At 35.1% G+C, this 25,770-nt stretch overlaps 5 protein-coding genes across 6 annotated transcripts; 3 read left to right on the top strand and 2 right to left on the bottom strand.

The window, feature by feature from the left end:
* Positions 1 to 281: 281 nt before the first annotated feature.
* On the bottom strand, positions 282 to 4,871 carry LOC120264905 (replication protein A 70 kDa DNA-binding subunit A-like). The gene is given in 4 exon segments (XM_039272795.1): positions 282 to 2,976; positions 4,360 to 4,427; positions 4,429 to 4,656; positions 4,739 to 4,871. Coding segments are annotated over 3 exon segments (2,625 nt in total). The 5' UTR covers positions 4,636 to 4,656; positions 4,739 to 4,871; the 3' UTR covers positions 282 to 626.
* Positions 4,872 to 5,319: 448 nt separating this feature from the next.
* LOC120264475 lies at positions 5,320 to 7,524 on the bottom strand. The gene is made up of 3 exons (XM_039272288.1): positions 6,949 to 7,524; positions 6,002 to 6,218; positions 5,320 to 5,882 (listed from the first exon to the last, which is right to left on the bottom strand). The coding sequence occupies exons 1-3, from the start codon at positions 7,327 to 7,329 to the stop codon at positions 5,386 to 5,388; spliced, it is 1,095 nt and encodes a 364-aa protein (XP_039128222.1). The 5' UTR covers positions 7,330 to 7,524; the 3' UTR covers positions 5,320 to 5,385.
* Positions 7,525 to 11,497: 3,973 nt separating this feature from the next.
* LOC120265610 (triosephosphate isomerase, cytosolic) lies at positions 11,498 to 16,061 on the top strand. Its single transcript, XM_039273555.1, has 9 exons — positions 11,498 to 11,657; positions 12,032 to 12,107; positions 12,982 to 13,105; positions 13,311 to 13,395; positions 13,984 to 14,116; positions 14,846 to 14,940; positions 15,392 to 15,470; positions 15,575 to 15,657; positions 15,791 to 16,061. The coding sequence occupies exons 1-9, from the start codon at positions 11,619 to 11,621 to the stop codon at positions 15,839 to 15,841; spliced, it is 765 nt and encodes a 254-aa protein (XP_039129489.1). The 5' UTR covers positions 11,498 to 11,618; the 3' UTR covers positions 15,842 to 16,061.
* Positions 16,062 to 18,406: 2,345 nt separating this feature from the next.
* Positions 18,407 to 21,620, top strand: LOC120264880 (receptor-like cytoplasmic kinase 176). 2 transcript variants are annotated; one of them, XM_039272757.1, is made up of 7 exons: positions 18,407 to 18,582; positions 18,666 to 18,875; positions 19,652 to 19,983; positions 20,122 to 20,257; positions 20,380 to 20,522; positions 20,620 to 20,743; positions 21,028 to 21,620. In XM_039272757.1, the coding sequence occupies exons 2-7, from the start codon at positions 18,812 to 18,814 to the stop codon at positions 21,441 to 21,443; spliced, it is 1,215 nt and encodes a 404-aa protein (XP_039128691.1). In that variant the 5' UTR covers positions 18,407 to 18,582; positions 18,666 to 18,811; the 3' UTR covers positions 21,444 to 21,620. The 2 variants fall into 2 exon arrangements, with proteins under 2 accessions (XP_039128691.1, XP_039128690.1); XM_039272756.1 differs by having other exon boundaries at positions 19,631 to 19,983.
* Positions 21,621 to 22,210: 590 nt separating this feature from the next.
* Positions 22,211 to 25,734, top strand: LOC120264599 (probable dual-specificity RNA methyltransferase RlmN). Its single transcript, XM_039272420.1, has 10 exons — positions 22,211 to 22,399; positions 22,492 to 22,567; positions 22,661 to 22,758; positions 23,220 to 23,321; positions 23,563 to 23,649; positions 23,733 to 23,849; positions 24,228 to 24,331; positions 24,657 to 24,796; positions 24,911 to 25,047; positions 25,304 to 25,734. Exons 1-10 carry the CDS (start codon positions 22,223 to 22,225, stop codon positions 25,451 to 25,453), a joined length of 1,188 nt encoding a protein of 395 aa, XP_039128354.1. The 5' UTR covers positions 22,211 to 22,222; the 3' UTR covers positions 25,454 to 25,734.
* The last annotated feature ends 36 nt before the right edge of the window (positions 25,735 to 25,770 follow it).

Raw genomic sequence — 25,770 nt, 5'->3', positions numbered from 1 at the left:
TGTGATTCAATTACCAACAGTTTGTAGACATATGAGTTAACCTGTAGCAAGAAAGTAAAACAACACAAGAAACAATACCAGAAACAACTTGCATAAAGAATCTGTTAATTATGGGAAATCTCAGAGCCTGTCAAAAATTAAGTTAGGTTGTAGAACAAGTTCAGAGTCTAATGCATGAACTAGAATAGATGAAGACTTCATGCAGCATCCTTGTTTAGTTTTCATTTTGCAGCACTAAAAATGAATAAATAAAGCCTTTGCACATGCATTATGAACAGAAATTGTAAAAAAAGATAGCTGATAAGAGAATCTGAGAAAGAGGATTATTACAGTAAAGTTTTGGCAAAGCAAAAGCAGGGTAGGTATATACTACAAGCCAAAAACAAAAAAAAGAAAAAATCTAAAGAGGACATCTTAAACAAAGTTTTTTGTTTTTTTTTCTTCATCCTAGTGAAATTGAAAAATCCAGAGAGGGGCAGTTCAACTTTGCATCAACTAGAATTGTTGATGAAAGGCATTCATGATATAATCCAAATGCACCCTTGCCATTCTACCTGAATAACAATAGAAACCACCTCTTGGAAGTTTAGCAACCAGAGACTAGGTGAGATTAGATGCACGGCAATTCACCAGTGTTGTTGGACTGTACCATATGCTGAAGGGCGACCACCCAATCCAGGACAATCTCTCGCCCAGTGCCCCGGTTGTTGGCATTTAAAGCAGACATTTTGAGCATTACCACCATCCATCCCACTATTTGCAGATCTGTTCATGAAGTTTCCACCAGTCATCTGAGCCGGCATGCTTGAGCTCCTCGGGCAGTTCTGAATAGTGTGACCAACAGAGCCACAATTATTACAGGAAACATAGGCTCCTCGAGCCCCAAAACTACTATTATTCATAGGGCCTCCATATTCATTGGCATGATACTCAGTTGTGATTGCTGCTCCGGTTCTATAGTTGTCAGCACCAATGTTACCACCAAAATTGTTGCCAACTGAATGTGTGCCAGGCATGGAGCTCATGTTACTGTATCCACCATTATTCATTCCAAAACCAGAAACAGAACCTCCCGGATTTCCTAGAGATCCATTGAGATCTTCTTTAGAAAGTCTCTCAATCAGACCCAGCAGGTATCTGCTTTCCAATGATGGATTTACCTTTTCAGCTTTTACAACAGTTGACTTAAGACGCTGCTCATCACTAAATGTCTCCTCTTTAACTTTCAACTTAAACAGGTACTCATTAAAGAGAACCTTCCTTATATTTTCTGCAAATCTTACATCATCCTGCTCTTCATATTTCAACAAGTACATCTCCTTTGCAGAAGCACCCATGATTTCCTCACCACATTCCTGGAAGGCAGTAACCCAGGTCATGCCTGTATGATCCTGGATTTGAAACTGGAGAAGATACCTGTAATCACATTCAGGGAAACTCTTATCACAGCGATCACAATGCCATGTTCCATCACCATTGTTGTTAACTTTCTTATTACATTGCCTGTCTCCCACCATCAAGGGACAGGCAGTATAGCAGAAATTATCAGCTTTTATAAATGAAACAGTCGCCTTTACAGTGATCCAATCAGGTCTATCTGATCTACCAAGGCCCTCATCCTTGATTTGTGAAACAGTCTTACGGACATCAGTTCTTCCCATGCTAGAAGAGTCTTTTGATATAGAAGGAGCAATTAAATTCTTCCCATCTCTATTATACCACTCCCTTAATCTGTGTGCCTCAGGAAAATCAGGGTCTATAAATAGCTGGCTGCTGCCAATTGTCCCAAGTGATTTCCCATTAAAGTCACTAACCCTACCGGCCTTCACAGCTAAAACAGGAAACATGCCAGAATCACACATGGTCTGTAACTGCTGGCCTTCTGCGTTGCAAAAATTTCCCCATAAAGTTATCTCAACACTCCGTCCAGACATGTCCTTTAACTGAAGAGTCCTCTTTTGGGTTTCAGTACCATTTTTCCTTAATACTGTGCCAGACGGGTTTATTGAGGACACCACACCAATCACATCAAGCATCGAGTTATTTTCCATGCCTTCAATTTCACTAATTGGTCTGAAGTTAAATTGCTGCTTGGGAATAGTGTTGTCCTCCTCTAGGCAAAGCTGAACTGTTGATGTAGATTCCAAGAAAATTTCATACTCATTGTTGAGATGATTAAAACTCTTCTGAGACGGCTTCAAGCTACCTTTAGAAATCAAATATACCCTGCCCACTTCAATTTTGTCATAAAACTGGTCAGCAACCATATTAAAGCAAGTCACGCGGATCTCCCCCCCATCAGAGTCAAGGAGATCAAAGGAAAATACTTTTCCCTCGCCTCTAGGATTACTGTAACGTCTAAGCTCCCCTTTAGCTGTCACTCTAGCCTTAATAGTCCACCTGCCTTGGTAAGGATTCAAAGCAGCAATGGGAATGATCCTGGCAGGTGCTTCATTTTTGGCAATAGGCCCCCTGTTAGTGTACAATGGCGGTGGTTGCGCATATGTTGGCTGCCCTGTGCGGTCATAAGCATTAGCAGGAGGACGATAGCCACCAGCAGGCACTGGATTAGAAAATCTTTGGTTTTGATAACCACCATTAACCTGCATATCATTAGAAGCTCCACCACCCTGCTCAGCTCTGGGATAATGGGAATTTATGTTGTTCATATTCCTCCCAGAAGGAGCGCCACTGGCAAATGAATTGCTGAAAGATGAAGGGTTTGTCACTGACTCTGCATTTGCATACATAGAACTTCTGCCAGCCACATTTTGCCCACTGAGTGAACTGCCAGAATGCGAACCCCCATAAGATTGAGGATTCCCTGCAGGGATACTGGACTGATTCATGCCAGATGGCTGAGCAGAAACAGGAGCTCGCAGCTGTGAACCAGCAGCAGTGGTATCATATTGTTTTGGTTCCCCAATGATGTCATGCTTGCTAACTATGACTTCCAAATTGATGACAATGATAATCCTGGTTTTGATAATATAAGATGGTCAAAGGGATCAAAACATATAGTATAACTATTGATACAAATGAAGACAACTCTATCAGTGTCATCAGAGATGAGCTTTTAAAGAAAACAAAATGTATCTTCATCCATGAAGATTAACTTAAAGAAAAGAAGAAGAAAAAAAACCATATTCCACATTTGATGACCTAAAGTAGTGCAAGTGTGATACCTTAACGCTCAATCATGAAAGAGACTAGTACATGAGGCTGTGCATACTACAATACAAAAGAGCAGCCCTTCCCAAGAAACAAATATAAATTTAAGTAGCAACCTCCCATGCACAAATGGGAAAATTTTGCAATTGAAAATTCATAGATATATCTTTTTTTCACTATTTTGAGGAAAATATAAATAAATAACTAAATACTTATCCAACATATGCATTATGTGCTCATCGAGTACTTTTACATTTGTTGTATGAAGCACATCGTAACAAGGATTGTTAAAAAACCATGCTCCAAAAGCACATTTTAACCGAGATTGTTAAAATACCATGCTCCAAAAAATTAACTTTACCTCAATATTTCTTTTTCTACAATTTGCATAGTTATCTCAAATCAGAATATAACAAATAAAAAATTATTGATATTTCCCAATAAATATCACAAATTTTCCTTCATTGCCTAAATGGGAGGATTATTAGCCTTATCACCATTACCATAGTTAACCACATTATTTTTCCTATTTAAAATTCAGTAAATTAAAATGCTTGCCTATATTGTTTTGGAACATACACATTTGCATCTGAATATGCTTGCACTAATTAAATAATTTAAATTGAAATTCAAAAAAAGAAAACTTAGGCCAAAACCCTTCTCATGCTCACACCTTCTGAAATTACCAAGAGAAAATATAGAACAACCTAAAATTTATTTTTATCTCTGTTCATAGTAATGAAGGTGAACAAGAAATGTTCACTAAAAGCATCCTAATAAATGTAAATCAAATAAAATACAATAATGATGCTTATCTTGTTACCAGTTTCTTCACCACAATCTAGCAAGGTGTTTCTTTTTTTTTTATCCAAAATATCAAATCCCATCGCAACACCTGTTATTTACTCAGAACCAGTATTTTATTTTTATTTTTGTTAAAGAATTAAGGTTCAAGTATGCCTCCAAATAAGTGAATCGCATTAGAAAGAAAAAAAACAAATGATCGGTGTGCTTACATCAAACGAGGATAATAATAATTATAAAAAAAAAAAAGAACTTTTGATTACTGCGTAATTGTTGTCAAGCAAATAGCCATAACATTGCCTAAAAAAGATGTTAAAAAGTTTTTCTAAATAATTAAATGAGTTATCCACCAAAGATAAAGAATCTAAAGAGTAAAACAATTACCTCCGGCCCTGGATGACATTGCAGATGAACTCATTCAACCGGACAATGGATCCCTTTCTGAAGCGCCCCGGATTTGACAATAAGGTTCATCTGAGTAGCAAGCATAGCCTGCTGAGTGTGAGTACCGTCAGAAAGCATCATACGGTACCTCTCCGCCGTGTTCTGAGCCGTATTCACCAACCGAATATCATGCACCTGCACCATCGGCTTCATCCCCTCCGCCCCACCCTCCGATATCGTCGTTATCGCGCCGCTCGTCAACACCACCGGCTCCATCCCTCCTCTTCCTCCAAAACCCTAGAAAGAAAAACAAAAAAAATCAAATTTCAAGCTCAAGATCGATTCAGATAGATCACCCAACACAGAGATCGAAGCAAACCGATGAATCGAGAGAAGATTAGGAGCGATCTCAGCGATCGTCGCAGGCGATGTGGAAACCCTAGGGAGGAGTGAAGGAGAACCGCCGAACTTTTTTGGAGGGAAAACAAAAATTTTTAGTGTGATCTTTTTGGGGATGGCGCTTGATTTTAGAGACGAAGGGCAAAATCTATGGAAATACCCGTTTTGACCTCTATTGGGTCGTGCAAAGCTTGCCCATGAAGCCTCATGGCGGTTATGTAAATGGGCCCAGATTAAATAGGTCGGCAATAAATGTGTTAGCTAGTGTGGCCCAAGACATGAACTGGCCCAATTGACTGTGTTTATTATTATTATTATTATTATTATTTTTTTATTTTTTTTGTAAAAATCTTATAAAAAAAAATAGGATTCAGGCTTGGGATTCTGTATTTTTAAGTGTTTTATATGATTAAGTTATTTTGAAAAAAAAGAATTTATTTCTATATATACAAAAGTAGTGAAACAGAGGACAAGAAAAAGCCTCAAAAACCTGGCTTCTTATTCTATAACAGCTGATTGGAAGAACCCTCCCTGTTCCACAAAACTGGACACCAGGGAAGACCTTCTTCATCACACTCTTTGCTATAAAAAAAGAGAAATTGAAAACACTATACATTTAGTATTTTATTAGCTGCTGAGCAGTGATTGTCTTTGCCTATCAAATTTTACTCTTCTTTTCTTCTCATTGTTCACTGGCTTCAACAACCTATCCATCTCCATTTCTCCTTGCAGTGATGCTTTCAATCTTCTCAAATGTCCTCTGCACTGTTTGTGATCACAAGGATTGAAATTACCAATAAGACTTTCTTCTTCATCCTCCTCATAATGCATTCTTTCGAACTTTGAATGCCATTTGGCTCGGAGATAAGCTAGTGACCTCCATGGAGGCAGTGGCATTGAGTTTTGCTTAAGAGAACATTTAGAGGCTTCAACCATGACTTGCAGGAATTCTTCCAGTCTACATAGTGAACCAACATAGACAACTGGAAGGGAAGTCAAGACTGTGTCGTAGGACTCAATGGCTCTTGCTATTTCAAAGTGGCTCCGGAAGTCAATATCGACAATTAGGCGGTCGGAATCTTCTGAATTTCCATCAAGACTCACATCAATGTATTCATGGTCACCTGAAAGAACAGGAAAGAATTTTCAACTTTCAAGCTCAACTTCATGGCTTGATATTACTGTAATCCAGAAATTGAGCCTATATATATATATATATAGATAGATAGAGAGATTTATATACCTCCTGGAACTTTACCATAACCCTGCCATTTGGAAGAGCAAACTGCAGCATCATATCCAGAGAGTCTCAGACTCTTTACTATTGTTTGTCGAATGCAGCTGCCGTTGCATGGAGCATCATTCATGTGATGAAGGTCAGTCTCGTCCATGGAACGCAGTAGAGAATGCACAGCTGACAGCAAATTGATCTGATATTCATCCACAGTATGTTTACACAACTGCATGAAAAGATAGCATGGTAGGTTAAGTTAACATTCTAGATAATACAAACATATTTTGATTGTTGTGTTTATCATCCATCTGATTGAAAATATTCTTTAACATTCACAAATCCATTTCATGTCATGTCACAGGGAACCACAGCTAACCTCTTTCCTATATACAAGTACAGCAATTGTCATTCATCCTGTTAACAATCACCAGGCAACATCAACAATTAAATTTTACCATGAAGAAGATTCATATTAATATTAATCATGACGTCCATAAAGACAAACATAGGTCATATAAAGGAAAAAAAGTCAGACAAAAAAAAAGATGTACATAATCAAACTATTCAAAATTCATTCGCAGAGATCAAAATATTTGAATACATGAACACTGACCACATAGTGTGAACAACCAAAATTCTTCTTTTCAACTCCAAAAACTCTTGAGAAGTCACAAGTTTGACTTAATATTTATTGAAAACGGAAAGTGAGTTGTAACCATCTGTTGCTTGGAAAAATCTTACGTACTGAATTGAAAAGAAAAAAAAACATAGACTTTAACGTTTTAATCTAGAATTCAAAGAAACGTGAGCAATTTATTGAAAAAGAACAAACAGATAAAATGCATGGAGAAAAGAAAAAGCTTTTATAATCGATAGCAATCAATCAGAGATAACAAAAATTACCAACTTCCGCGAGGAAAAGACAAACAAATTCCAGCAAGGAATTGGGAACTAACCAATACTCTCTCAGCGAGGTGGCCGAGATCCGAGAAGCCAGAATCGCTATCGCTGCTGTACCTCGACTCAGCTCCGCCGCTCCCATTCTCCAAGAAATCGCTCACCATGACCGCAAGGTCATGCTCACTCTCATGGCTGAATCCCCCAACCTGGCCAACAAACTCCCCACCTCCATCCGCACCAGCAACCCTAACCCAAAGATCCCCAGCAGACAAGCAGATCCGGCAATCCCCATCCCCTCCTCCTCTTCCTCCTCCACTGCCTCTCAGCGCCATCCTCACCGTCCTCCCCTTCGCCGGCGACGACCACCCAACACCTTCTAAAACCCAAACCAATCCCCGGACTCGAATCCCAGGATCAATCACCCCCAATCCCTCCATCAAAAACTCAAAAACCACCAAAAATCCACCATTTTAAACCTCCAAACAATCAAACGAAGCGAAATCCAGAGACGAAAATTCACATCAGCATCGAAATCCCAAACCTAATTCACAAGAATAAGAGGATCAATCGATGCGATCCCGCTGGGAAGAAGAAGGGACGAAAGCCCGCTTGCAACCCAAAATGGATGAAAACCAAAAGCCATGGCCGAGCTCATTCATATAGCTGCCGATTGTGCCCACATGAAATGACCATAATACCCTTTTCTTTGCAATTTTGGTCTAAATAGTCCGGGAAGCAAGGGCAAGGGCCCCACATCTCTCGCGCGGGAAACGGATAAGTCCGTTGGAATTCGGATCCTATTAAGAGATTAACGGGTTTCGGATTCGGGTTTGGAGAAGCGAAGAGTTAGAGTAGTTGAGAATGGACTAATGGTGGTATGATCTTTTGGTTTAATGTCAATATCTGTTTTCCAAAATTATTGGATCTTTGCTTTGGATCTCTTTTTTTCTATTTATTGATTTTTATGGCCATGTTTTTAACTCACTAATCCTTTTCGTTAGTTTCTCCATTTTGACAATATATATATATATTAATATATGCGTGTAATTTAATGAGTGTGTTTTATTTGGTTTTAACATAACATTAGATGATATAAATTTTATTTATGTAACGTTAAATACTCACAAAGTCAACCTTTATAGAATCACTCTTTACGATCAAAATGAGTCTTAATTTTATGTAAATTTTTTTACTTTTTGTGGCTAGAAAACTGAGTAGGTTGCCAAGTGATCCCTGACACAACTTATGTAGATAATGTTTGTTATATATATAGTTACATATTTATTTAATACAAGGTTCATACAGGTCCATCCATATTTACCAAATATATATATATAGTAACGTAATAAAGTTTATAAAAATAACCAAATTATTTTTCACTCTTTTTTTTCTTTGATGGTGCATTGGCAATTACGCACTTTTACATGATATTCGTGTAATATTTTATTTTATTTTATTTATAATAATGCCATGGACGGTCAAATATTTTGAAGAATTTAGGATGATGGTTCACATGAAATCTAGGTACAATGTTACAATATAAATTGCTTACGAATAATAAATAAAATATAAAAATAAATAATAAAAATAAAACAATGGCGGTCAGCCATTGTGATTAGTTAATTAAATAATAATAATAGAGGAATATCCAATAGAGACCTTGTTAGGTGGTTAGGGGTATGCTTGGCCCTTTGATGTGTTGATCTAGTTTTGGATAAGTTGGGTGGTCACACAATTTGTTCCCCACTTGTACATTTGGATACCTTCCATTTAATCATCATTTAATTCCAAAACATTATTCCTACTAATTCAATCAATAAATTTCATATACATTTTTGAATTATTCTTGAGTCACAAACCACATTATAAACAAAATACCATAATCTTATTATATTATAATTTATTAAAAAATACAAATTATGTAGTTTTTTTTTTAATAATAGGCGATAAAATGATAAATAGATATGAAAGTTCATCAGCATACGATGTCTTAAAGGACCCCCATAAAAAAACTTTATAAATCGGGCCAAATGATGTATGGGACAACAAATAGCAATCACATGCACATTTGCAAAAATATTTAGAACCTATACTGAAAAAAATAAATTTCTTTTTACCATGCATTTTAAAAGGAGAAATTATTATTTATCTTAAAAAAGATGCAAATATGCATTGACGAAGTGAGAGATTTAACCTTGAGTCTCCCCAAATTGTGATATGTCTATTTTTATTAAAAAAACAAATTAAAGTAAAAAAAATGCAGAGACCCATAATCTAGCTATAGTTTTGTCTCTCTTCTGCTTATTTATTTATTTATTATTATTTATAATTTTTACTTGCTCAATTGAATTCATGTCTATTCAAGAGATAAGAATACAGGTTTCAGTCACACTCAGAGCACTCAAATTTTTAATCACCCTTTTCCCTTGTCAATGACATCCCTTTCCACTCATCAATATTTCAATTGGTTTAATTATATTTTTTATTTATTCACTTATTCCAACCAATTGTTTAAATAATTCATCAATTATTTACAATATATTTCTTCTTATCAGCATCCTCTTGTTGCATTTTTTTTTATCCATCCATGTGCTGATACATGGCCAGCTTGGAAACCATTTGACTTGTTCTTCATTTTATCTTTCTTTCTTTTTTTATATATATGTAATCCAATTTATTTATTTATTTATTTATTTATTATTAATAAGTTATGGCTCAAATTATTTGTAATGTATTGACTTGTGATAAGCTTTTAGATAATTTCAATCATGTCACATCTCCATCTATGTCTATTATTGACCATTATGAATAGATGGCAAAGCAAATTAATAGGTCCAATCAATTTATATATGAGCTACTTGTATTTATATGGTGAGAAGTTCATTTTATCTTTTTATCTTTTGATTTTATTTGATTTTATTTTATTGTTTAAATATAGCCTGTTTCATAGCATTGGGAAAAAATATTTGCTTTCCATATATAAATAACTTTTTCTCCAAGAAAAAAAGTTAAACATAGTCTATGAATTCATTGTGAAATTTAATATTATTTTTCTAGAGTTTGTGATCTTTTATATAGATTTTTTCTTATATTATGTAATTTCCTTATATATGTTCTTATACCAAAGTTCCTTCCCTCAAAGATGAAGATAATATTTCATATAATTAACACTGGAATTATATTATGATATATGCTTTATTCACAACTATTATTCATGGCGCCCACTTGGGTTTATTCACTGTTAGAGATATATATGCATAAAAAATTTTATAAACAAAATAACACCAATTAAGAAAATTAAAAGTTGATGGGCATTCTTGTTTGAAGTTGCGCACATGCTAAGTTTTTAGTTTGCTAAATTTTAAAACCCGGTTCTCCCACGTGAATTTTATGTATTTTTATAATAAAATAGACAACTCAGCCTCATGTCTTGTATATAGGATATTCATCACTTTACTAAAGAGGTTGGTTGTGTGCAGGTGATCATAGCACTCATGTGTGTGTGAATTCCGTTCCCACTTGACTTTACTGAGGTTTGTGCACGTCTTTGACGATTTAGCAGGACCTTCAGATTATTTGTTCTTTTTATAAAAAAAAAAAGAGGCTGGTTCGAATCTCATTGCATATAGAGAGAAAGCACAAATATGTTGAGATATTATTTCATATTTATGTACGATCACTAACATAATTTATCTGTTTTTAATAACAACAATAATAATAATATAGACAAATCACTTATTTTATTGCGAGAGAGAGTTGATCCTTAAATTTTTTCACTTTGGAGTGAAAGAAATAACCATTATTCCACTTGCGAAAAGTGGTCATATAATTATCTTTATCTTTAGATTTTTTTATGTTTTTAATTAAATAAATCATACATATTAACAATACGATAAAAGAAGAGAGTACATAAGTCGCACCTAAGAAGACACAATGTAAAGTTAAAAATACTAAAAAAAAAAATAAAGCATTTACTAGGAGTGAAAAAAGTAGAACACATAAAATATTGGTTCCTTACTCCTTAGCTGCCAAGCATAAAAATATTTCTATTATTGATTCCATCCCCTTATTTTTTATTTACATCACATGATTTAATTTACTTATGGACATAGGATTTATGCATTATATCACAAGTTTTGTCACATGATGTTTAATTTAATTTTTTTTTTGATAAATTTTAATATACATTGTTTTTTAAAATTATTTATTTTAATACCACGATAATTAGTTTATTTCATTTTAAGCGGCAGACAAAAGAGTGTCATAAAAATTAAAATGAGTATCATATTTAGAGGGAAGAAGGAAATGAATTATTAAATTAATTAATTAATTATTATTATTTTTTTAATTTAGGGACTAAAACCAACAACCAGTCCAACGGATCCAAGCCCACTTACCCTTTGCCGGCCCACAGAATAATAAACTCGAATTGCCGGTATTATCCTCACCATCTAAGAAATATTTTCAGTTATACCGCGTCCTGGACTTGATCATCATCCGTCCAATCATAATCAGAAGGTTATTATCTCAAGAACGGATTTTGTTGGATCAGGGGTAAAATGGTAACAAAAAAAAGCAAGGCTCAGCGTCGCGGTTTTCTTTCTTTATTTTATACAATGATGAGCTCATCGCTCTCTTCGATTGCGGCCAAATCGAATCCGAAGGAAGGGTTTGAGAGCTCCACGATCTCGTCTTCTTCTTTGATTTCTCGATTGTTCTTGTTTCAATGGGCCGGAAATTCATCGTCGGTGGCAATTGGAAATGCGTGAGATCTTCTCTCCTGTTTTCATTCATGTTTTTATTTGGTTTTCGTTTGTGGTTTTTGTTGATTTGATGTTAATGGTTTTTCTTTTCCGATCTTTGGTATTTTGAGCGTTTTGAATGCTGGGTTGATGTCTGGATGTTTTGGATCTGATAGGAATGCTAGTTTGTGATTCAGATTTGTTCTTGTTGTGACTGTGTTTCTTATATTTTGAAGCAAGATTTTGTTTGACTAGTGATTTGGAAGGTTAAGTTCATCTGTTGTGTTTAATGAAGGATTGCAGTGATCTAATGCTCAAAAATCGATTTTTTTTGGTGCATCTGATTTATACTTGCAGTTTCCATTGATCTGTTGTTTTGTATGTGAACTTTCTGCAGAATGGCACTAATGAGGAAGTGAAGAAAATCGTTGCCACCCTGAATCAGGGAGAAGTCCCCTCCGAGGATGTTGTTGGTATGCTCTGAATATTATGTGGATTTCTGTGAGAAATCCGTATCATTATTGATCATTGACTTTGCTTTATTATTAATGTAGAGGTTTTTCTTCCCGTGGCCATTGAATTTGAAGTAACTTGCTTCCTCAATCTCACTATTTGTCAGCTGATTATTTGCTTGTCTTTAGGTTCTTTCACTCATGTTGTATCAAGTGTTAGGTGCATGATTGTACTCTATGTCTGCCTTGTTTTGTATGAAACCGGTATTACTTTTTTTGTGATGAATGAGGGCAGGCCCTTGTTTAGGAGATTTCAGGATCACGTTTTTCGCTATAAATAGTCACATTAGTTGTTTTCCATTGTAAAACTGTTTGCTTGAAGTCTCATTGTTGTGGCTGCATTTATTTCCTCTTTTAAGTGCATGGAAAATAATTATTTGGCTATGATTGGGGCTTTTCTGATGGTCCAAGAGTGTTTACCTGCTGTGAGACTTGCTGTGAATACCCTTTGTAATCATAGATTCACTTTATACAATAAAGATCTATGCTTGATGACTTTTGCTTTAGAATTTAGAAATGGTGTTGGCATTCCAGATCCCTCATTCAACACTATGATGTCTTTGGTTATTTAGGTAGTGATCAGCATACCATTTAATATAAAAAAGTACTGGTTGTGTATAAGTCTCCATCTCCACATTGTCTTTTATGTTGAAGTTGTTTTTGATATATTCTCTTTTTTACTGCATTCTTTCCTCATTGTGGTTTCAATTGCCTATTGCTGTCTCAATGCTCAAGTACCTTATGATCAATGTAAAGTGCGCTAGAAATTAAATTGTTGTCGTGCTGAACAATGAACATTGCGGCTGCATGGCTAACCCTTGATCTATTTTTTCAGAGGTTGTAATAAGCCCGCCATTTGTTTTTCTTCCTCTGGTGAAGAGTTTGTTGCGCTCTGATTTTCATGTTGCTGCACAAAATTGCTGGGTAAAGAAAGGAGGTGCTTTCACTGGAGAGATTAGGTAATCCTCTTCTCCTGTTCTTCTAAGTACCTTTTGTTGTGTGGCTCCTTTAAAATGTTTCTTTATATTGTTCTATTGATTCTCTAAAACTAATCTAGTTTTCAGATTGTTGGTTTTTTCCCACTATAATTGCTAGATTTGAAGCATATACAACCCTTTTAATTCTATGCTGAATTCTGGACATTTTCTTGTTCTTTCCTTACAGCGGTGAGATGCTTGTTAATCTGGGCATCCCATGGGTCATTCTTGGTCATTCTGAGCGAAGAGCATTGTTGGGTGAATCAAATGAGGTAATTCATTAGGCAGGTATTCGATGATTATCTATGAAATTCATTCATAAGATCAGGGATGAACGCAAGAATACTTTTAAATCTTCCGCCACTTGTTCAAGTAATTTATACAGGCTTGCGTATGATTTGAAGTGTAGTAAACCTGAATGTCTCTGGTTTGGGAATTATTCACCAACAACAGTAAAAGCTTGCTGAATTTTTCGGGTTTCTAGAACCTGGATTTTCACTTACCAAAAATTGAGGAGCCACATGCAAACCTAGGAGTAGACAGTCATGGCTCATAAAATACACTGTTTGCGCAACAGATCCACTGTAAAGTCGACTTATTTTCACTGCCAATCACTTACATGTACCACAAGGTTCTGATATTTCAATGGTTCCCCTGTTTCAAGCTTTAAAAGATCTAAAGACTGTACATCTCAAATGCATAGACATTTTCAGTAAATAATATCACTATAGTTAATTAAATAACTTTTGCTTATAAAATAAGCAAAACAGTGTATAAAAAATTATTAGTTTGAAACACTTCTTAAATTATTTTCCATCATGTTTACGGTTCTTTTTCCCCCTTTCATTCTCTAATTACAGTTTGTTGGGGATAAAGTTGCCTATGCTCTCAGTCAAGGTCTAAAGGTGATTGCTTGTGTTGGTGAGACTCTAGAGCAGCGAGAGGCAGGTTCAACTATGGATGTAGTGGCTGCACAAACAAAAGCTATCGCTGGTATATGTTATTTTTTTTCTTGCTAAGTTTCATTAACTACTCTCTTTGTATCTGGATATTCTCAATTTAGGGTCCTGACTTGATATCCCTTAATTGCTAATGTAGGTTTCCTTCAGATTCTGTAATTGCATGTCAATTGCTTGGTGTAGAATTTGCATCGTCTTATTTTGTGAAATTGGAAGTTGTTTTTCATGGATGCAGGTTTTGATTTTTGTGCTGTCAATGCCTGTAACCCCATCAATATATGTAACCCCATCAATATATTAAGGGTTGAAGCATAAAAAAAAAAGCTTCTTATGTTATTATTTTTCATTCCAAAACACTTATTGCTAAAGTGTTATTGCTAAGAAAGATGCAGTTGGTGTATACGAATGTTTTTATCATTGATGTGCCATATTTTTTGGTAAACCATTTAGAGACTGTCAACTGGTAATTTTATCATTGATGTGCCATATTTTTTTGGTAAACCATTTAGAGACTGTCAACTGGTAATTTTATCATTGTGATGGACATCCTGGAGAATTTGTAGGAAGGCATCAAACAATGCTTGTTTTGGCCATGTCTAGTGTCTTTAGAAATAAGCTTGTGCGAAATACGTAATTTGCTTAAAGAGGCAAAGAAAATGATGATCTTGCTCTGTCATAGGAATTGTCATGGTCCCCATGGGATGAATGCTTATTACTTGTCATGTGTGCATTTGTTTATACTCTTTGCTTTAATATCTTGCAGATAAGATCAACGATTGGACCAATGTAGTCATTGCTTATGAGCCTGTTTGGGCCATTGGAACTGGGAAGGTTGCAACACCTGCTCAGGCCCAAGAGGTATGTATGTTTTTTGTGCTGCCCGTTGGTCCTTCTTTTTAATTTTTTTGCATCAATTATTTTACAACTTTGATCTAGGAAATTCCTTAAGAATCCCCTTTTTTAGCAAAATGTTAAAAAATCAGTTGCTACTTGTTACATCCTTCACATTTCACTTGTTTTATGGACGCCATTTAATTTACTTTGCACTAATAAATACTCATCATGCACTTCTAAAGAAGAAAACTTCTGTTTGCCCTTTTTCCCCAAGACAATTTCTTCTTTAGCTACTAGTATGGTTAGCGTAGTAAATCTTGCTGAAAGCCACATTCTTTATTTTGCTGTTGAAATGAGTAGTTCTTGCACATCTCTTTTAATCAGATCTTAATCTGAAAACTTTAAATAACACTAATATGATGGCAGCAAGCTACCATCTAAATTAATTGTGAATACCTGCCGTTAAATTCATCAGGTGCATGCTGACTTAAGGAAGTGGTTCCAAGCAAATGTGAGTGCTGAAGTTGCTGAATCAATCAGGATAATGTATGGAGGTAATTTTCCTCCATATTTAGCACCTACTGTTGCATTTTTATTTTTTAATATGATGAATTTATGGGGCATTAATTCACTAATGTTGTGTTCATGGTTATTTCAGGTTCCGTTAGCGGTGCAAACTGCAAAGAACTAGCCGCAAAGCCTGATGTAGATGGATTCCTCGTCGGTGGAGCTTCTTTGAAGGTACTACTTTTCCTTTCATCTAATTTACATTAAAAAACATTGGAGAAGATCTGGCTTTCAACACTCTGCATGTCAAGATTAGTTTGTTTAACTTTCACTTGTCTCATTTTTGTTCTCTTTGTTTTCCTCGCAGCCGGAGTTCATCGACATCATCAAGTCCGCGACCGTGAAATCATCTACCTAGAGTGCCACTCTTAATGTTCATTATATGAATTTTCGGGGAAGAGACCTTGTTTTCGGTGATCGAAATAATCTAATTAAAATTTTTGTTCTGTAAATGTAATCAGCCTGGATCTTGTCTGCTCCCCAGCAACAAGGCTGCAATACTGAAATAAAACCTTGCACTACTAGTGTTCTATTTTTGTCTCTATGAATAACTCAAACTCTTCCACTTTTGTGCATTATCATTTTGGTCAATGCTTGTAGGTGTTTGGTAGTTGAAAGTTACATAAAATTATTATTTTTTCACCCTTTTTGTGACTTTCAAAACAGTGTTCATAATTCAAAATGATCACAACATTTAAATAATATTTCACTTTCTAAAAGTCAGAAAGCATTCATTTCACTTAATCAATATTTTGGCCACCAATAATTTCAGTGCTCCTTTTGACTACAAATCCATCTAGAAACACTTCTTACCCCCCACCTACTTGCCCACACAAAAACCTTAACATTAATAATAATAATAATAATAACAATAACAACAATAATAATAATAAAAAGTCAAATAGAGGAGGCAGATGAAAACAACTATATTTAAGGCTATATATTATACCTTCAATTATGAGCCTCAATTTTTTTATTTGTTTCTTCATTAAATAGATAAACAATAATTATACAAAATGGGAGGAGGTGCTCATGCTACATTAATTTAATAATTATACAAATACTAATCTAATGTCCTAAATTTAGTTTATTTAAAGAGAATGTTATTGAACAAGTGCATGAGCATGACTAGTGCTGACTAAAGATTTGTTGGTCGGATTATTTGTGTAAGTTTGACTTTGAAGAAGGTCATGTAAACCCATTCAATTAAAATCGGCGCACGTGGCAAGCTAACCAAGTCTTGATCCATTCTTATTGGCTATTTAAGATTAGACGGCACGCCACCCACTTATTTCAACTTTAGAACCCCATCTTAATCATTCTCATTGAAATAAGACACCACTCCATTGTTTACTTTAATATTCTGTCAATAAAATTAAGCATATATATATATATATTCTGTCAATAAAATTAAGCATATATATATATATATATATAATGCATCTTGTATGGACCTTTTAATTATCACGTGAATCGCGATCACGTCGACATTACTAAACAATAATTACTGTATAAATTACTGTAGTAAGATTTGTTCACCAATGTTGTATATTGGATCGAGATCTAACGATTGATAATGGACGTTTATATATTTTTTATCCATGGATGTCCATAATAGAATGATACTCGTATATATATATATATATATATATATATATAGACTAATACTATTTTTAGATTAATGATAAATGGTGATCATTAATTGGTCATATATTATTTGTATTTATTACTTGAATAGTTATTATTATTATTATTAGTAATATTTAATTCAATGGCATGAAAAATTGGGTCAAGAAGGAAGATGATAGTTGTGGTTCAAAACTTAAAAAAAAACATAACAATCATGAAAAGGGGACCTTATCTTCAAAGGAGAAGAATTTCACAAGATAATGACCAAGAAAAGGAGAAGCTCAAAAAGCAATCCATTAATAAGATGTTTTATTGTTTTTGATATCTCTTTAATTTTACAGTTTATTAAAACAGTAAAACTAGAAATTTTCAATAAACAAAAAAAAAAAATTACATCTTGTTTAGATGATATCATTTGTTCTTATCTTTTTATGAAAAATATAAAACAAAAGCAAGTCATCATTATCTCATTCTCTTACTCATTCACTCACCATATTCAATAAAACGCCTCGTGATATTATTTATTTATTTATTTTTAATTTATTTTGATAAAAATAATATTGTTGCTGGCAGTGCCCTGTCTCTAGGATGGTTGAGCTTGCACGATCCAGAACTGTTTACTTTTTTTGTATTTTTGTTTGTGTTCTTTCTTTGTTGTTACATTGCTCTTCTCCATTTCGGGTGAGCGATTTTCGATTTTTTATTTTTTTATTTCTTCGGTGATGTCTTTTTTGTTGCATTTCTTTTTATATATCTTTTTAATAAATTTATAAAATTTATTCATTTTATTAAAAAAATATTAAAAAAATAACTTAAAACTCAAATAATAAAGATATATTATATTTATTTAAAATAATATATGAAAAAAATTATAATTTTATAATAATAAATTCTCTCATATAATTTTTGGAGTGATAAAGATGATTTTTCCCATAAATAACTGATGCGAAGATTTATTGAACAGTGATTGAAAAATACTGACAAATGTCCCTCACCAGTTATCACTTGTACTTAGCAAATATTGGTTATTTTAATAATTTTATATTTTTTAAAAAAATATTTAGATAATTAAAATAATAATAATATAATCAAATAAAGACAAAATAATAAACAACTTTAGAAGACTGGCACATGACGCAAATTGCATTTTAAGCCCCGTGAAACGCGGAATCACGACAAAGTTCCACGTGGACGCTCTAGATCATAGGTGAGAATTTGGGTGTCAATTTAGGTCCCTTTAAAACATTAAATTACCTTTCTATCCAAGTTGCACTCCAGACAGACACAAAGAGAGAGAGAGAGAGAGAGAGCTTGGTCAAGCTTCGCGAAGGTGTTCAAATCCAAATGGGGACGATAAAAAGGCGAATTCTTTGAATTCATGGAGAAATGAAACCCTAGAAGAGAAGCTGTTTCCTCTCCCACGCGTTTCCGTTGAGCGATCAGTAGAAGCCACCTTTCCGTAATTCATAGGTGTGGAGATGATCTTCTTTGCTTGATCTTGTGTTTTTTTACTTTTGGACTAACTTTTTCGTGGATTCGTGGACGCTTTACAGCGAGGACAGGAGGAAGGGTTCGAGGCTGGATCCGTTGGGTATTTGCTCACGGATCTGAGCTGGGATTTGCTGTTTTAAAGCTTGGTTTTTTATTTTTTATTTTTGGTTGATTGTTTGGGAGAAAGAAGGTAGAGGTTTTCACTGTGATGGGGAATTGCTTAGCGGCGAGGATCAAGGCGGAGACACCCTTTACCAGCGTCTCTGCTTCAGGTTTTTTACTTTTTTTTGCTATAAAAAAACGATTTTTTTTGTTTGTTTGTTTGGTTTAATTTTGGTATGGTTTTCAATTAACGTCGATTCATGGATGTTGAGTTTGCGATTGATAGTGTTTTGCTTGAGAGGCTTTTGGATTTTCTGAATATATGTTGTGTTATTTAGAGGTTCAATTATTTATTGAATAATTATTATTTAAGTTGTTGTTTCTTTTTGTCTCTGATTGGAAGTCGGCAGAGGAGTGCTAGCAACAAGATGGGGATTTAGTACTTGTCATTTTATTATTGGATTTATTGATTTTCTGTGAAAATCCCATGGAAAGATACTTGAAATTTATATTATTTTATTTTTGTAAATAACGTTGAGGTGAGCACAATAATGAATTGCATGTGTATATTATATCAGAGTAATTAAAACATTTATTTTGAGTGAATTTGTACCTTTACAATGTTAATGTAGATAAACTATGTATTTTCTTTTGTTTTAAGATTTATGGAAGTTGGCATGAAGTGCGAGTTTGAATCAGAAGAAGAAACAAGTGTTGTATATATGTTTCAACTTTAGAGTTATTTTCTGGGGTAAATAACCTTTTGGTGAGGCGTTTTGTTCTCTTGTTTATAGTCCCTTGAAACTTGTTATGTTGGTAGGAAAACCCAAGAGAAGTGTGCTCTTTCTTATTTTTAGGTTTGCTGTAGTGCTTTCCAATTTCCATTAAAATAGTGTTTTAAGTGCAAAACCTGATATACTAGTAGATTTCTTGTTTGGATGTTTAGGGTTGAGTTCTAAAAATAGTAGCAAAGATAGAGTTGGATTGAGCAATTCTAGCAGCAAAGTATCTGCATCCTTATCCTCTGTGCCTCCTACCCCTCGGAGTGAGGGTGAGATCTTGCAGTCTTCAAATGTCAAGAGCTTTACTTTCAATGATCTTAAAATGGCGACCAGGAACTTTCGTCCAGATAGTGTTTTGGGCGAGGGTGGATTTGGTTCAGTTTTTAAAGGCTGGATTGATGAGCACACTTTAGCAGCAGCTAAGGCTGGGACTGGAATAATTATTGCGGTGAAGAGGTTGAACCAAGAAGGTTTCCAAGGTCACAAGGAATGGCTGGTAATTTGAAACTTTATCTTAAAACTTTTTGTTTTAGTTTTGTGTTTATCTCCTAAAATTTGCTGTATTTGATAGCAACTGTCTGTATGCCATGCTGCCATCTCTTTTTCACCTGATAGTAGTTGTATTGATCCACAGGCTGAGGTCAACTATTTGGGCCAACTGTATCATCCCAATCTTGTCAAGCTGATTGGATACTGTTTGGAGGATGAACAACGTCTTTTGGTTTATGAGTTTATGCCAAGGGGAAGTTTAGAAAATCATCTATTCAGGAGTAAGTTGGTTCCGACCCACAGCCTTACACTTCATGTGATTCATTATTAGCCTTGCTCTAATAGTTAACTGGAGCTGTGTGGCTTTTTTCCTGATGCGCTCAACTGTTTGGTATTGTTACAGGGGGTTCATACTTCCAACCTCTATCTTGGAACCTCCGAATGAAGGTTGCGCTTGGGGCTGCAAGGGGTTTAGCTTTTCTACACAGTGCTGAGAACCAAGTTATCTATCGGGATTTTAAAACTTCTAATGTCCTTCTTGATTCAGTATGTGAAGTTTGCTTTTTGGTCTAAGCTTGTGAAGTTCTTCAAGTTTTTTAATATTTGCTTGCTTCTAATTCATTTCTTATTTTTTGCCTCATAGGACTACAATGCCAAACTTTCTGACTTTGGCCTGGCAAAAGATGGGCCAACCGGCGACAAAAGCCATGTTTCTACAAGAGTCATGGGGACCCAAGGGTATGCAGCACCTGAATATCTTGCAACAGGTATCTTCCGTTGCATCACTTTACAATCTCTTAATATTGATATTTTCAAATCACAATATCATTTGTATCGATGTTGTTGATTATTTAAAAATCAACCTGAAGATAATGAATCTATTCCATGTTACTTGTTAAGGACGGGGTGAATATGCCTGGACCACGGATTACACAAGGCCTGTACAGAACTCTTTCATACTTGATAATTGATGTGGTCTTCTTATATATGCATGGTTCTGTATAAAACCATGAAAATCACTGATTCTAACATAAGACTGCATTTGTTTCAGGTCATTTAACTTCCAAGAGCGATGTGTATAGTTTCGGAGTGGTTCTTCTAGAGATGTTATCCGGCCGGCGAGCGGTTGACAAAAACCGTCCTGCAGGAGAACACATTCTGGTGGAATGGGCGAGGCCATATCTTACAAGCAAAAGAAGGTTCTTCCGCGTCTTGGATTCCCGATTGGAAGGTCAGTACTCATTAGGAGGAGCCCAGGCAGTTGCCGCCCTTGCGCTCCAATGCCTAGCCACCGACTCGAGGTTCAGACCAAACATGGATGAAGTGGTCTTGGCACTAGAACAACTTCAGAATAGTAAAACAAGTTCAGTTAATGTCAACACTGCAAATGATAATCATAAAGCTAACAGAAGAAGTTCAGAAGCAGCTGGGAATCACAATACTTCCCATCCGAAGGCCATCAAATAAGTGGGAATGTCTAATTATGTATTTTCACTGCTCTTGGTTTGAAATGCAAGATTAAGCCAATGTATTTATATACTCATGTTGCTCTGGTTGTATGTATAGTTTCTCTGAATCCAGAATTTTGAGTGTTTTCAATCTAAGTTTGAGGTTTTGTAGATTAATACACATGAGCTTCTTGCCTTTGGATCTGATTTCTCAAAACCAATTAGGTGACATGGAAAATGACATATATATATATATATATATATTGGTGTATATTATTGATTCATCACTGAATATTTTGCATTACTCCCTGCATTTTAAAGGTTTCCATAAAAATAAAAAAAAATAAAAAAAAGACTAATTTTGTGTATGTTCATAAGAACTTTATAATCTATACCCTCCTCTTGAAATTGGATTTTTTAAAATAAAGTTTATGCATCTAAACTCTGAAATTATGAGAAATAATGAAAGAAAATGAGATGTATATATGAGTCTTAGATTGTAACAATTTTTTTTTAAAAAAAAGTTAAAAAAAAAGTCATGAAAATATTATTTTGGTGACCAAATCAATGAGATATAGACTCCGAGATATATATATATATATATTAAGAAAATTCCAATATTTATTATATCCTGGTCACATTTTTCCATTGAGAAAGGAAAAACCTTACTTGGGGACTGATATTTCACATATTACTTTGAATTAAAAATTATAAAAAATATCAGGGACTAATTGTTACTTTTCCTCCAATATAAACAAATGGAAATATCTAATTTATTATCACTTTGGAGCTGCTCGCATGGCGACGCTCCAGCACGTTTGCTCCGCTCCTCTGGCGCGTGCGATGCGCTCCGGCGCCGCCGCCATCGTCGCTTCCCCCACGGTGCGCTCGTCGTTGCCACACTCCGCCGAATCGCGTGTTCTCCTTGGGTTGGCGGAGCCGGAGCTCCGGCAACTCGCCATTGATTTCGGTCAGGTAAAATCAAAACCCTAGCTTTAGAATGAAAGAAATCATGAAGAATTTGCTTGCACTTTTAAGTGATTGCTGTTTTGGTTTTCCTTTTTCAGCAAAGTTATAGAGGCAAGCAGCTACATGATCTCCTCTACAAGACCAAGGCTAAGGAAATCCAAGATTTTAGCCACTGTGAGCTTCTTCTTCTTCTTCTTCTTCTTCTTCTATGTTTGAAATCTTATAATCCTTGAGGTTGGAAATGGGATGAAATTGGAGTATTGGCAGTACCTCAGGGCTTCCGTGATGAACTCCGTGAAGCAGGGTGGAGAGTTGGGAGGTCACCAGTTCACCGTGCTGTTACCGCAGCTGATGGCACTATAAAGGTAATTGCTTTACTTGCATTTGGGTTTTGTTTTGCGATTCTTGATTATGCTGTTGAGAATCGCTATTTTATGCATACAATTAGATCAGTAGGAAATGCCGAAGCAATTGAACCTGAAAGGATTACAGAGAAATTACATATACAATTGTTTATAATGCATATATCACGCTGTCATATGATTTTTCTTGGGGCTTGATAATTTTGCTTGTGTGAGAACCAGCCTTGAGCCCCTTTTTTTCGTATATATTTTTGTCTCTTGGTTTTTTCCTTGTGCTGCTAGGTTCTGTGGCGGGTTCCTTTTCTTTGATTTTCTTATGCACATCTTCTTCATTAGTGCTTATATCTATATAACTGTTAGTAAATAACTGTAGTTAGAAGTCCTTATTTGTTTCATGTAAATGTGTTCTCTGGTTAAGGGCCTGTGTTACTTGTTGCTCATGTGTTTCATCTTTGTTCTTGCAGATGCTCATAAAATTGGAGGATAATAGATTGATTGAAACTGTTGGAATACCAGTTGAAGATGATAAAGGTTCCTTTCGGCTCACTGCCTGCGTGTCATCACAGGTATAAACTGTTGAACATGTCGGTATGAAGTTTACCTTGTTTTTCTTATGTAGTAGGTTTTTCTCATCATTAATAACTTCTTGTATCCCCCTCCCCTCCTTCCTTTTTTTTCAATAAACTATAAATGAACTGTATGTGTTTTGAGTTCCTTTTTTGTCTATTCTTTTGGTTCAGGAAGATGATGCCTTTATTTTTGGGTAACAATTTCCTTTTCTTGTTGAAATTCGGTTGCTATGTTTAGGTTGGATGCCCATTGCGATGCTCATTTTGTGCTACAGGAAAGGGTGGGTACTCCAGGAACCTTCAACCACATGAAATTGTTGAGCAGGTTGTTTGAGTAAATATTTATCCCAAGCCCTTTACCAGTTGGTACTATGCTTCACAGTGATTATCATCATTTTATCGATGTAGGTATTGGCTATTGAGGAAATCTTCAAACATAGGGTGACAAATGTTGTGTTTATGGGTATGGGCGAACCAATGTTGAACCTTAAGTCAGTGTTGGAAGCACACAGATGCTTGAATAAGGTACAATTTTTGTAATACCATTATTAGGTTAAAAAGGAATTTAATGATTGAAGAAATTATTCATTACCCTATGGTCCCTATCCACTTATCAAATAGATTTCATGTGGTTTATTATAATTGACTGTAATAATAGTTTCTTTTCTCTACATTTGTGAAACGAATTAGTTGTTGAACAGCCATCATTGCATCAAGAATTCTTAATAGTGGTGTCAATGCTTTTATTGTGCAATTTCCAGTGGTAGGTAAATTCTGATTGAAAGAACATAAGATCATCTGTCATACAGTCATAGTATAACTCATATGGTTGGATTCTTGTATGCTTTTGAGCTTGATTTAGGGAGCCTTTCTTTTGGGGTTAAATTTTTATTTCTTGTGAAGGATGTAAGAATCGGGCAACGGATGATGACAATATCAACAGTAGGTGTACCAAACACCATTAAGATATTGGCAGCACACAAGCTTCAGTCGACATTGGCTGTCAGGTGTGTCCGATCCGCATATATTTCTGTAATTACATTTATATGAAAAGAATACCAATTGCTTGGCAATTGAATTTTTAGTATATTATCTTTCTGGCTGTTGTTATTTGTTAATTCTTGTCCAGTGTTGCCTCATACCATAGAACGGGTCAAAGAAACTACAAATCTCTGATATGTGTATCCATGAGCTTTGTAAATGTTTCTCTGATTAGTTTTACTCCCAACAAAATAGTTTTGCCTGTACTTGGTTGAATTTTTAATAGAGTCTCGCATGTTAATTTTTTCTATTAATAATCCTAGTTATTTTCTTTTGTGATTGTGGCCAAAGCTTGCATGCCCCTAATCAGAAACTTCGAGAAACAATTGTTCCAAGCGCAAAGTCTTACCCCTTGAATGCACTTATGGCTGATTGCATGGATTATTTTCTCCAAACTGGGCGAAGAGTATCCTTCGAATACACACTTCTAGGTATAGAACTTAAATTTATACAAACTTAACTTCATATGTAAATACTATGATCAGCGCTAGTTAATCTAATGACAGCATTTAATGTTTCTTATACTATTTGGTGATTTGAGGCAGCTGGAATTAATGATGGATCAGAACATGCTGTGGAACTTGCAGAAATGCTGCATCGATGTGGTCATGGTTATCATGTCAATTTGATACCATATAATCCAATAGAAGGTTCTGAATACCGAAGACCATACAAAAAAGCGGTAAATTATACTTGTGTTACCCTGATAACTATCTCCCACCATTTCTTGATAAACACTGCTATAACCCTTATAAATGGCCATTATGTTGGATTTGGACTCATCACTCTCGTAACACTGTTATATCTTTTTAATGATCTAGGATTCTAGGTAGCCAATTTCTCACATTGGAGTGCTTAACAAAGAATGCATGACATGATAGTATAATAACGGCTTAGGAAAAAGATTACCTTAACATTTAGTTTGGCATTGGTGGTAGGTGATGGCTTTTGTGGCAGCGCTTGAGTCTCGGAGGATCACAGTCACTGTTCGGCAAACGCGAGGACTCGATGCAAGTGCAGCTTGCGGGCAACTTCGAAATGACTTTCAGAAGATCCCATTGATCGAGTCACCATCATCATCTATTTGAAAAACTTGGGCCGATTTCAAGGTTATGTCACAGACTTCAGGCGAGTGGTTCTATCATGAACTTGGGATCGATCTTCACACACCTCAAGAGTCCATGTTATGTGTTTCAGAACCGGGACGGACAGCCACCAACCACTGGATGCAATGAATTTTTTTTTAAAGTGTGATCTAATGGATGATCAAGAAAGTGTTGAGAGTTTTTTTGGTCGATGTTCTTGTCCATTCTAAAATGTTTAAGATCATATTTCAGCATGTGATAAATTCGATAAACATATTCACTGATTCTTTTTGAAAAAATTGTAAAGATTAATAAACATA

Source organism: Dioscorea cayenensis, chromosome 7 (genome assembly GCF_009730915.1).
Source record: "Dioscorea cayenensis subsp. rotundata cultivar TDr96_F1 chromosome 7, TDr96_F1_v2_PseudoChromosome.rev07_lg8_w22 25.fasta, whole genome shotgun sequence".
Classification (NCBI taxonomy): domain Eukaryota; kingdom Viridiplantae; phylum Streptophyta; class Magnoliopsida; order Dioscoreales; family Dioscoreaceae; genus Dioscorea; species Dioscorea cayenensis.
This window is presented reverse-complemented; position numbering and strand designations above follow the sequence as displayed.